The sequence below is a fragment of the Fukomys damarensis genome, unplaced genomic scaffold (genome assembly GCF_012274545.1).
Source record: "Fukomys damarensis isolate Sample0158 unplaced genomic scaffold, DMR_v1.0_HiC HiC_scaffold_35, whole genome shotgun sequence".
In the NCBI taxonomy this organism is placed as follows: domain Eukaryota; kingdom Metazoa; phylum Chordata; class Mammalia; order Rodentia; family Bathyergidae; genus Fukomys; species Fukomys damarensis.
Genome location: NW_022900947.1, coordinates 17,061,871 through 17,074,829, shown reverse-complemented (window position 1 = coordinate 17,074,829; position 12,959 = coordinate 17,061,871). Strand labels below are relative to the sequence as shown.

General features: G+C 36.7%; 1 protein-coding gene across 4 annotated transcripts in view; it reads left to right on the top strand.

Moving 5' to 3' along the window:
- The window catches only part of Ppargc1a (PPARG coactivator 1 alpha), a 447,934-nt gene extending 435,202 nt beyond the window's left edge, over nt 1-12,732 (top strand). For all 4 annotated transcript variants that reach the window (XM_010610445.2, XM_033758828.1, XM_010610444.3 and 1 more), the window contains exons 11-13: nt 3,107-3,228; nt 3,570-3,721; nt 8,827-12,732. In XM_010610445.2, coding sequence (XP_010608747.1) covers nt 3,107-3,228; nt 3,570-3,721; nt 8,827-8,930 — 378 coding nt within the window. In that variant the 3' untranslated portion in view covers nt 8,931-12,732. The remainder of the gene's footprint in view (nt 1-3,106; nt 3,229-3,569; nt 3,722-8,826) is intronic.
- Nucleotides 12,733-12,959: the final 227 nt, after the last annotated feature.

Genomic DNA, 12,959 nt, shown 5'->3' with positions numbered 1-12,959 from the left:
TTTTTTTTGCTATGGCTCAATTTCTTTCTCTTCTATATTTTCCTCTCCCTTCCCTCTATACAGTAGTAACTTTCCTAAAAAGCTCATTAAAAAAAATCCATAACACCCCTGCAAGCAGGTGCCAAGAAGTTTAAGTTTAGATAACAGTCCCATCACAGTTGGCTCTTTGGCTACAGCAGGATGCGTAAATGGAATGGAATGTGGAGTTACGATGCTGTTACTGATGCACACAGCACTGCTCCAGTGTGACCCTCGCCATCCATTTCTATTTGCTGACTGCCAGGAGTGTGGATGCTCTGGAATAGCAAGATCACCACTTTCCATGGAGACATACAATCTACGTGGAAGTGATTCAGGCAGCTTGATCTGTTTGTGCTCCTTCAGCTGGTCAGTTCTGTGGGCTCAGTAGCTATTGTCAGAGGAATTGGTTCATCACCTGTTTCAGGAGTATCCTTTTTGATTTCTAGAGGTGACTTTTGTGAGTGAGACCCTGAAAACATGTAGCTATCCTACACTTCCTAAGCTTAAACATGTAGATTTCTTTTGTTAAGTCACTCAGCTGAGCTACCAGAGGAAGGTGACCTGAATAAGAGTTTTCCTATGATAATACACAGCACCCAACTTTCATTTTCTTTTCTGTTGGAGCAGCTCAGGGGGTAAGGTCACACTTAGGCGTCTTTGATGTAATGAAGGAGATAGAAAATGTTAAAAATGATTAATTGATTAGCATTTGATTGACTTTATGGCAAATATTCATTGAGAGTTTGTTTCAGTTTTCCTTAAAATAGAATAGTGGAAAGGAACAATATAGCCTCCATTTTCATGAAGCTTTTATTGTATTAGAGAGACAGACACTGAAAGATAAAGAAAGTATTAATTAGTTAGTTATAATTAGGCATAGAACTGCAAAAGAGAAACAGAGTTTTCTATAAAAGCAGCTAATAGGAAGTCTGACTTCATCCCAAGTCTCAAATACAAAGATTACTGAGCTTAATGTGATTCTAGACCAATCATTGAAGAGTTTGGGGATACAGTGTGGGGAGGCTGTTCCAGGTAGTCAAGGAACAGCTTGTTCAAAAGCCTTAGAAAAGAAGGGAAAGGACTGATTAAATGCCTGCATGGCTGAAAACTAGATTCAAAGAAAAACTGAGAGGGGGGGAAATAAAGTGCATGGAGTCAGGACCAGGCCCACGTGGGGTATGCTCAGTAGGTCTCATTAATGATATATGTATTTTGTTAAAAGAGACAAGAAGCCGTTGAAGTATTTTAGATGGAATTGGCACAATGGGATTTCTATTTTCTCAGCAAAGACTCTTCTGCCTGCAGTGAAAGAAAAGAACAGGTTAGAGGAGGGAAATCATGGACCCAGGGAGTCAAGTATAAGGCTATAATACTAGTCAGGAAAGAAGCTGGCAGCTTGGCTTATGGGAGAGAGAAAGAAGGAGCTAGATTATAGAGAGATGAGGAAGTAAAACCAAAATGGACTTAGTGACTGGATATGTGAAGAAGATAAAGAGGGAGACATGCACATATTTTTTTTTTCTGGAAAAATTGGCCAGGTGGTGTTAACGTCACCGACATGACAGCATGATGATAGGACCAGCTGGGGAGAGATGAAGCTGGAGAGTTTGGGTTGGTAATGTTGGTGCAGGTTTAGATACCTGCAGAAGAGCCACCCTATGGGGTAGGTCTAGTAGAATGCGTGTGGTACTCAGAGGAACTTACTTCCCTAACAGAATCAGAGACAGGGCTGCTGCATCTGATCAAACATGACTAGACATGGGTGAGAAGATCATCTAGGAAGTTGGAGAGTCTGAATCGATCAGTTACATTTCACAAGTGCATACTGAGTGGTCACTCTTTACTAATCCTGGGCACACGAACAGGAAAAACATTCGATAAATGTTGTAGGACACCTCTTCGTGTTAAACCTGAACTAATTTTAACTAGAGAAAACGGCGAGGCAGGCTGAATCTGCACCTTAGGCCCATGTTTCCTTGTCTGCTTCAGTTTAACACGAGTCTCTGCAACCTCAAATTCGTCTTTCTCTTGTTCATCCTCAGCGCACATATAGAGTATGACTACGTTAACGCCTGTGTTCTTATGTAACTTTTTCTGAGTTTTGAGAGGCTTTATCCACATCAGCCTTGTCTTCGTAAAATTGAAAATATAGGATTGTTTCATACGCTAAGAATGCACAGCTGATTTTTAGTGAAGGATTCTGTCTTTGGGTTACAAATTAGTCTTCTCATATTTTGTAGGTTATAAATTGCTGACGATTTTCAGATTATGATGATAGGACTTCACTTGTGAAAATCAGGCCACACCCCTCTAGTCTGTTCCTAAAATAAAAGTAGATCTATGGGCAAAGTGAAACTTATAGCCTTTTTTATTTAGCTCTTATTCTTCAGAGACCCATGGCTTAAAATGGCCTATATTTTAAGACGAGATTTCTCACATTATTGTCTTTGGACCACCTATGTCAGAGTCACTGGGGTGTGCTGGTTAAAAATGAAGACTGTTGAACCTAGTCTTTCAATTCTTTTTTATTGTACAACTAGGAAAAACTCCAATAATTTTAATTTTAAGTACACCAAGTAGTTTCCATGTATACTAGAATTTGAGATCCTCTCTTTTAAGGATGTCACAATTCGAGAATCTCCCGATTAGAATTGTCTGTTGATGAGAAAGTTAAGTAGCTTTGAACGCCAGGTCAGTGTCAAACCAATTTTTACGAGTAACAACTGAATCTCAAGTATTCAAATATTTCGAACTTATAAGTGAAAATACTCACGTTGCATAGACTTCTTTTCTAACACATAGAAAAGTTCACGCGAAGGGAGAACAGAATGGTCAGGAAAAGTAGAAAAGCGTTGAGGTGCAGAGAATGTGCAGGTGAAAACGAAGCGATCAGTACAGAAGTGCTGGAGAGTGAAATGGGATCCAGAGGTAGTTTTCCTTGGGTGTGGTGCATGGGCTGCCTGCTTGGTCTTGGTGACTTCCACTCACGCGTGCTCGTACATTTTTGGATGCTTTCAGGACAGCGTCTTCTTTCCTATCTCCAGAACCAGCAGAAACCAACCTCTCCTTACTTCCCCCCACTTAGGAAGAGCACCGTGTGATTTACGTCGATAAAATCAGACCTGACACAACACGGACAGAACTGAGGGACCGCTTTGAAGTTTTTGGTGAAATTGAGGAGTGCACAGTAAATCTGAGGGATGATGGGTGAGAATCTTCAAGATTATTTCTTATTTAGAAGCTGACGTATGTAAAAAATTATGGCCCTAAGATTACTGGGATAGGAGTTGCCAGTGTAAGTGCTTTGGCAGATGACATGTTGAGTTCAGAACCTTATTTATTTTCTTTCATCCCCCTTTATTAATCTTTCTAGTTGAGATTTCCTGTCTCAGAAATAAGTATTTAGCTTCTTGACAGGACAATCATACTGATAAATGGATATAGTGGATTAGACACTGGTACTGGTGAAGTCTCACCAAGTAGAAAGGGTTACAGTCCTATATGTTAATGCTTCTTAAACAGCCCAAATTTCTCTTTGTCCACTGCAGAGACAGCTATGGTTTCATCACCTACCGTTATACCTGTGATGCTTTTGCTGCTCTTGAAAATGGATATACTTTGCGCAGGTCGAATGAAACGGACTTTGAACTGTACTTTTGTGGACGCAAGCAATTTTTCAAGTCTAACTATGCAGACCTAGGTATGGATTTTATTGTATGTAGAAAGGAATACATAATGCAGAGCTCAAAATGAGAGCACCTAGCATTGACTCATCATTTTATTTTATTGGAGGGAACATTTGAACACAGGTATTCTTTTAAATGAATGGGCTGGTTGTAAAGGTAAGTAGTTTAGGGTTAACAATAAAGCGCAGAAGCAACTCCTCCGGCTGCATAGGTACTGATAATCTACTATCTCTGTGTGTGTTACTGTGTTTAGTACATGCATAAATTGTGTTGTATGTATGCGTATGGTGTATTGTGTTTATCTGTATGGATTTCAGTTTTCTGTCTATGTGCTTGTAATCTGTTTTCCCTCTTTCTGCCTACCTTGAATTCTACAAACAAACCATTGTATTGCCATCATCATTTTATGGGGCAGACTAGGCAAAGGTCTTATTCTTTTTTATCATTTCGCAAACTATCAAAGTATTATAATTTTCTATGAAATACAACTTGTGCAGAGAAAGTGAGACTTCATGTTCTGACTCACTCTGTATTTATTTTCTTTAGATCCAAAGAAATCAAATCTACTATTTGTTGTCTGCACATGCTAGGCCCTGTACTAGAGCTTTGCAAATGTTTTCTCATTTGGCTACCAAATAAGGAGGTGAATGTTAATATTATCTTCCTAATTTTACAGATAATGAAAATGAAGCATACATAAATATATGTTTTGCCTGTTAAAAAAATCATACAGACTGAAGAAGTAACATACATTTGCAAGATAAACCAGTACTAGAAAGAAATGCAAAATTACCTATAAACCTATCATTCAAAGATAACTGCTGTTACTAAGTAATGAGTTGCCTTTTATCTAGGAATGTGTACTTTCTTATAGATGAGGTCATAGGTATATGCATATATTAAAGTCTACTTTTCTCAACATTATTATATAAATTCATTTACTGCTGTGATACACATATTAAAAGTGATTTGTTGACAGTTTTAATGTCTGCACAGTATGTGGTTAGATAAACTGTATGGCTACATTTAATTCCATAATTCCATTATGACTAGGCATGTATTATTCTTTAATTTTTTGGAATTATAAATAATGCTACAACAGACATCTTAATTTCCTTTCCAATTTTAATTTTGTTCCTTCACATGTCATTCCTTATCTAATGTATGTATGATAAGCCTTTTAATTCTTTGAGGAACAAATGAGGGGAAAAAAAAACTAGCAAATCCTTGTGTATATGACATAGTTTTTAAATTAATTTATACCACTAATAAAATTAACATGCATCTATTCCTCAGCACTATTAGATATCTGTGTGCCATTGCCCTAGCATGGTGTAAAGAAGAAAATGAATATCAGCTATGAGGGTTTATTTTTTTCCCTTTTAACATGGTGATGTCTTCCCGGAGTAATTGATATAGGTGGTGTGCATTGTTCAGAGGGAATATGCTATAATTCACTTCACAAGCTAAATAGATAGTGTGAAGGAGGGGAGAGGCAGCGGACTGGTAGAAAGGTAGAAGCCTAGGGATGAAAATATAAAATGTGGCAAGTCATTTGTTCAAATGTTGGCTGATAAAAACAGTCAAGACAGATTAAAGCCTTGAGTTGATTTGACTTATTTTCTTCGGTGGTGAAGGCCAGGGTATTTCTACTCTCTCACAGCATCTAGACTTTAAAATAAGCTACCTAGAGGGGCCTTTAGATCATGATTCATCATGGAAGAGGGAGGATTGGATGGAATTTCCAAACTGAACTGGCGCCTCCCTGAAATATTTCTAAGAAGAACGTTCCCCTCTCATTATCTCCCTGCCTAGCCAGCAGCAATAGAAGCTTTCCCATTGCTAAACTCACTCTGCATTTTCTGCAAAGGACGTTTGGTATGCATTGCGGAAAAATGGGGTTTCCAGTTCCCTCCAGCTGTGCAGTGGTGGGACAAGGTTCTTTTTCTGACTGTAGGTATAGTGGTGTGAAAAAGAGCTCCCAAGCATTGGAATCCTGATCACCTGGGTTGGTAACTTGGCCCTCACTGATCTCAGACAAACAATTCAGTTCCATGAGCTCCCAGTCTTCCTTTGTAAAAGGCTTTTACAATGTTGCTGTGGTTATTGGTGATGCTCTTAGTGCAGTGTCTGGCATACTATAGGAGATCAATAAATAGTAGCTCAGATTGTGATTAAAATAGTAGAAATGAAAAATCAGAAACTTAGAGATGTTTTACAATAGAAGAAGGAGCTCCAGAATCTAGCTTTGGAACTCAGTGGAATTCTCACATGTATTGTTCTTGTTCTCTGCAGGGCAAGAGCACACACAGGCACTTAGTATGGTGAATTTCACAATATATTGAGCTCTTGAAAGGATTGGGAACTTAGATGAATATTAAGAGCAAAGTAAAAATGATGTGATACGGATTAATTTTACCAGGACATTAAAGTGACCTATTATTTTAGGCAGATTCACCAATTTGTTTTTCCTTTTTTATTTGCTTCTCTAAATGAAATTAACTCACATATCCTATTTCTGTACTATTGAAAACAGCTAATGGTTATTATAATGTTATTACAGTAAAACATAATGATTTCACCTTCTACTCGTGAGCTAGTTTTACAAATAAGCTGAAAGTTTAATATGACTACCAGAGTGAAATGAGGATTTGAGGTTAGTTTAATGTGAATCTTTACCCTGCGTGTTTTTCTGTTTTCTCTTATAAACAAGTGATCATTTCAAAAATGGGCAAAAATGTTAAAGAGGAAAAATAGAGAAGCTATATTGGAAGTGTAGGATTGGAATAGAAGAATTGGTCCATATTATGAATAGAAGTTTTGACCAGGAAAGAGTTATGATGGAGAACTTTTGTTTCAGCATAAAAAGATGAATGATATATTTATCATGAATTCTTTATTAATTAAAAAGTATTGCATCATCAGCATCTTGAATACACACACACACACACACACACACACACACACACACACACACCCTTGGCATTTATTGCTAATCACTCTCAGATCCCAGCAACCATAGTTTTAATACCATATAGAGATTTGAGATTAATATAGTCATTTGAAAAAAATTAATTTGAGTACCTGCTTTGTGCCATGTGTTTTTCTAGGCACTAGGAATATAAATGTTATGCGATTTGTTTCTATTAATATGGTGTCATTATTTATAACCATTTCTTTTTCAAAAATAATTAGCGGCTTGCAGGGTATTCTTATAACATCTGTCTTTTATTTTAATGTGTTCCAACATCTTTCTGTTAAGGGGAAAGAATGTGGTGAAGTGGCTGTGATTGCCTCAAAAACTGAATGTGACTGTTTTCTATCTCATGCAGTAAATTAGATTTTCTATGTTAGACAATGCGCTTGCGCAAGTGGGTACATAGGCACATGCTTTTTCATAGTTAAGAAGATCTCGGGAAGTACTTATTGAATAATAATCTCAATACTTGCTAATGGAAATACAGAAACAGTAAAATTATAAGTTTCACGTTGAATAATCTGAAGTTAGGGAAATTAATCATTTTCAGTATCCCCTTCAAAAAAATATATATGCACATGTTCTTGATGTTTTGTACAGCCTTTTGTCATACTATCGTCACCTAGAACATATTCCACCCCAATCTATGATGCAAATGGAATTCTGATTTCAGACTGATCTCTTACACTGTGCTAGACATTGCTCTTTTGTCTCTGAAAAAAGATTTTGATTTGAACACCAGCTGCTCTGAAGCTTTAGTAATATTAGTATTCATTAGGCCATGAGGAGAAAGGTAGAAGTTAGAATCATCTAAGCATTCTCTGTTTAAGGTAGTTCTGAAGATAGCTTTGAAGTCAGTGTTGAAGATAGTTTTGGTTACTTCAGTGTCTGTAAGAAGACTGTAGTCATTGTTCTTACCTGGAAAAGCTTCCTGGAAGAAAGTCACTAGAAAAAGAGTGGTAGAAATGAAAGAAAAAAATAAGTAAAAGAGTTTCTTTGTCATTAGATCTAAGACAGTGAAAGTTGATTGAAGGTTGGGGGACAGAACATAATGCTGGTGTTGAAGAGCTTGGAGCAGCAGTATTTGTTGAACAATTTTCATTGTGTCGATGATTGTATTTCCCTTTTAGCTACTTTACATTCTTTTATCATTGAGGATTTCTATTATAACTTCCTCTGGGGAAAAACACAGGAATGCTTATATTTTATTATAATTATCAATGTATTGCAAAAATGTTTGTTTTCTTTCAAATGATGTTCCAAAGAATGAGTATGTTGCAAATGATTTTATTTGTATGCCACTCTTCCCACTTGTAAGACCAGCAAAGAAATATTTGACTTTTCCATAGATGTCAAATGAAGAAAAATCAGAAGTATTTAACAGAACCGAACTTTGTACCCAACATTTCTAAAGTACATCTATTTTACTAAGGATCATTCAAAGTAGCATATGGCATATAGTTCAACATGACTTGGACTAATTTAAGGTTCCGTGAAAGAGCGTAGTTTTATTTAAAACTGCATATTTATTCTCTCGTATTGATGAGCAAAGAAATTGGAAGTACTATCTCAGAATGGGAAGTATTACACTGGACCTTGTAATTCGGGGAGAGTTTACACCTCTTTTGCTGGGGTGATAGTAATATTGGGATAGATGATGAGACTGATTTTATATCTCTTCTGCCTCAATGGGCAGTAGCAGTTGGGGATTAAGGGATGTTCTGGAAGGATTCTTTCCTTCCATTCAACCTGCTTTCATACTCAATGAAGCTAACTCAATTGAACAGGAAAGTTGCTTCCAGCTTCTCCTTGGACTTCCATATCTGGGTTATTGAGGAATCCTAAGCAAGTTACTTAGCATGCTAGAGGCAGGACAGTGACTGCCTAGCAGGTGAAAGACTGTGTTGCTTGCCTCCCCAGAGTGTTTCAATTTCAAATGAGTCAATAGGTACATGTTTTTGAAAGCTCCACCACTCTGTCCTCAGCATTTATACATGTAGTATCCAGGAAAATCTGGGCATTGTTTTTTTAAAGTGTATCAATTGGACAAGGGGCAGTTGAATCAGGCAATCTTGAATTGCAATGATTGCATTCATGGCCATCTGCAAAAGGTGCATCTAATCTGGCTTGGGTTTTTTTCAGATTCAAACTCAGATGACTTTGACCCTGCTTCCACCAAGAGCAAGTATGACTCGCTGGATTTTGATAGTTTACTGAAAGAAGCTCAGAGAAGCTTGCGCAGGTAACATGTTCCCTGGCTGAGGATGACAGAGAGATGGTGAATACCTCACAGACTACGCATCCTTCCTGGACAGACTATTAAAAGTCATACTTAGGAAATTCTCCTACTTTACACTCTCTGTACAAAAACAAAGCAACAACAATACAACAATACAAAACAACAAACAAGAAGAAGAAGAAGAACAACAACAATGGTTTACATGAACACAGCTGCTGAAGAGGCAAGAGACAGAATGATATCCAGTAAGCACATGTTTATTCATGGGTGTTGGCTTTGCTTTCCCTGGAGTCACTTGGTGACAGTGTGTGTGTGTGTGCATGTGTGTTTGTGTGTGTGTGTTGTGTATATGTGTTTATTTGGTTTGGGGAAAGTGTGTGCGTGTGTGCGTGTGTGTGTGCGTGTGTGGATTGGGGGCACCTGACCAGAACTTGCAAGAGCAAAGCACTTCAAATGGCAGCAGTTCCATGAAGACACACTTAAAACCTAGAACTTCAAAATGTTCATATTCTATTCAAAAGGAAAAAAAAATTATATATATATATATATATATAAATTGAAAAGGAAAGAAAACTAACCAACCAACCACCAACCACCCTAAGATGACAGCTGCTGATGTCCGGTCATCAGCCTTCTACTCTGTTTTTTAAGAAAGTGCAAAATCAACCTGAAGCAAGCTTTCTCTTGTAACGTTAACGATTATATGACAATCCTGAAGAAACCACAGGTTCCATAGAACTAATATCCTGTTTCTCTCTCTCTCTCTCTCCCTCTGTCTTCTCTTCTTTTTTCCTTTTTGCCATGGAATCTGGGTGGGAGAGGATACTGCTGGCACCAGAATGCTAAACTTTCCTAACATTTTGAAGTTTCTGTAGTTCATCCTTTGACCTGACACCCATGTAAATGTCCAAAATGTTGACTTTCCACTGCAAATTTTAACAGCCTTGTCAGTGGTCAAGCGTGCAGCTTGCTGGGCAATTCTTTGTGAGGAGCGGATGTGGTGTTACATTGCTAATGAGAGTTGAGTAGAACTCTCTGGATGTGTTCAGATAGTGTAATTGCTACATTCTCTGATGTAGTTGAGTATTTACAGATGTTAAATGGAGTATTTTTATTTTATGTACATATAATACAACAATGTTCTTTTTTGTTACAGCTATGCACTGTAAATGCAGCCTTCTTTTCAAAACTGCTAAATTTTTCTTAATCAAGAATATTCAAATGTAATTATGAGGTGAAACAATTATTGTACACTAACATATTTAGAAGCTGAACTTACTGCTTATATATATTTGATTGTAAAAAAAACAAAACAAAACAAAACAAAAGACAGTGTGTGTGTCCGTTGAGTGCAACTACAACAAAATGATGCTTTACACACATCCATCCCTTCTTAGAGCTTCGATCTAAGCATCTTGTCCGAAAATATCCTGGTCCCCTAAAGGTATTAACCACTTCTGCGATATTTTTCCACATTTTCTTGTTGCTTGTTTTTCTTTGAAGTTTTATACACTGGATTTGTTAGGGGAATGAAATTTTCTCATCTAAAATTTTTCTAGAAGATATCATGATTTTATGTAAAGTCTCTCAATGGGTAACCATTAAGAAATGTTTTTATTTTCTCTATCAACAGTAGTTTTGAAACTAGAGGTCAAAAAATCTTTTTAAAATGCTGTTTTGTTTTAATTTTTTGTGATTTTAATTTGATACAAAATGCTGAGGTAATAATTACAGTATGATTTTTACAATAATCAATGTGTGTCTGAAGACTTATCTTTGAAGCCAGTATCTCTTTCCCTTGGCAGAGTATGATGATGGTATTTATCTGTATTTTTTACAGTTATGCATCCTGTATAAATACTGATATTTCATTCCTTTGTTTACTAAAGAGACATATTTATCAGTTGCAGATAGCCTATTTATTATAAATTATGAGATGAAGAAAATAATAAAGCCAGTGGAAATTTTCTACCTAGGATGCATGGCAATTGTCAGGTTGGAGTGTAAGTTCTTCCTTTGGGAAACTCAGCTTTTGCAGAAGCAGTGTTCCTATTGCACTAGCATGGCCTCTGACGTGACCATGATGTTGTTCTTGATGACATTGCTTCTGCTAAATTCAATAAAAAACTTCAGAAAAAAAAACCCTCTATTTTGAGCATCAGGATTTCATCTGAGTGTGGAGTCCCTGGAATGGAATTCACTAAAGTTTGGAGTGTGTATTCAAGTTTCTCAATCCAGATTTGATTCCTGTTTGGCTGCCGTGACTTTTCAGGAAGATATGATATACCTACTACTTAATTGTTCTTTTCCTTTCTCTCACCCAACATGATCTTACAAAATCGGTTTCACCCCCAGGCCAATGCAGCTAATTTTGAGAGCTGCATTCATTTATCACCAGCATATTGTGTTCTGAGTGAATCCACTGTCTGTCCTGTCGGATGCTTGCTTGACTTTTTGGCTTCTTATTTCTAAGTAGATAGAAAGCAATAAAAATACTATGAAATAAAAGAACTTGTTCACAGGTTCTGCGTTACAACAGTAACATATCTTTAATCTGCCTAATTCTTGTTGTTCTGTAGGTTAAATGCAGATATTTTAACTCTTTGTGAACGCCAAACTAAAGTTTACAGTCTTTCTTTCCGAATTTTGAGTATCTTCTGTTGTAGAATAATAAAGACTATTAAGAGCAATAAATTATTTTTAAGAAATCAATATTTAGTAAATCCTATTATGTGTTCAAGGACCAGATGCGTTCTCTATTTTGCCTTTAAATTTTTGTGATCCAATTTTAAATACATTCTCCTTTTTGCCCTGGCTTATTGACATGAGTGAAATACTTGGTTTTCTTTTCTTACTTATCAAAAGACAACACTACAGACTCCATGTTTTGGGTTAATTTATCCCCCTGTGGCCTAACAAATATTGTTACCATGAAGATAGATTTCCTCCATGAACTTCAAATTGCATCTAAAATTAGTGAAGCTTTTGTATTTTATGCACACACTGTGGGTAGCCCATCAAAATGTAAGCTGTTTTCCTGTTATTTTTATTTTCTAATAATTTTTTGGGAGAGAATATTTCAAACGAACATGTGCATCCCATCATCACTGGAGGCAAATTTCAGCATAGATCTGTAGGATTTTTAGATGACCACGGCCATTGCCTTCATGCTGTGGTAAGTACCACATCTACAATTTTGGTAATCGAACTGGTGCTTTAGAAATGTGGGGTTTTTTTTAAAGAGATGTAACAGAATAATTCTTCCAATGCAACAAAATCAATTTTTGCTAAACGACTCTGAGAACAACTTGGGCTGTCAACATTCAGAGCAGCAAAGAGGGAACTTTGCACTATGACGTTTGGGTCAGTTGAAAAAAGGAAACCTTTTCATGCCTTTAGATGTGAGCTTACAGTAGGTAATGATTATGTGTCCTTTTTTGATGGCTGTAACGAGAACTTCAATCACTGTAGTCTAAGACCTGATCCATAGATGACCTAGAATAGCCATGTAATATAATGTGATGATTCTAAATTTGTACCTATGTGACAAACATTTTCAATAATGTGAACTGCTGATTTGATGGAGCTACTTTAAGGTTTGTAGGTAAAAGTGTAATGCTGTTGGTTGAACTATGCTGAAGATGGAAAGTGAGAGATTAGTTAAGCCCTTGCTGGGCTTTTTTTCCACCTGCCAATTCTACATGTATTGTTGTGGTTTTATTCATTGTATGAAAATTCCTGTGATTTTTTTTAAATGTGCAGTACACATCAGCCTCACTGAGCTAATAAAGGGAAACGAATGTTTCAAATCTACCTCTGCTTTTCTTATTTATCGTAACCAAACTGCTGGTATGTTTCTCAGATCATCAGTACATATCACTTGCTTATTACCATTCCATTCTCTCTCTGTCTCTCTCTCTGCTTTCTCCATATTCATGGATGCATTTCAGCTCTAAGGAAATATGTACCTCCTGTGTTTTACTTGACTTCTTTCAATCCATAAAGGCAGATGTGGCGATTGCTATAATCAACGTTC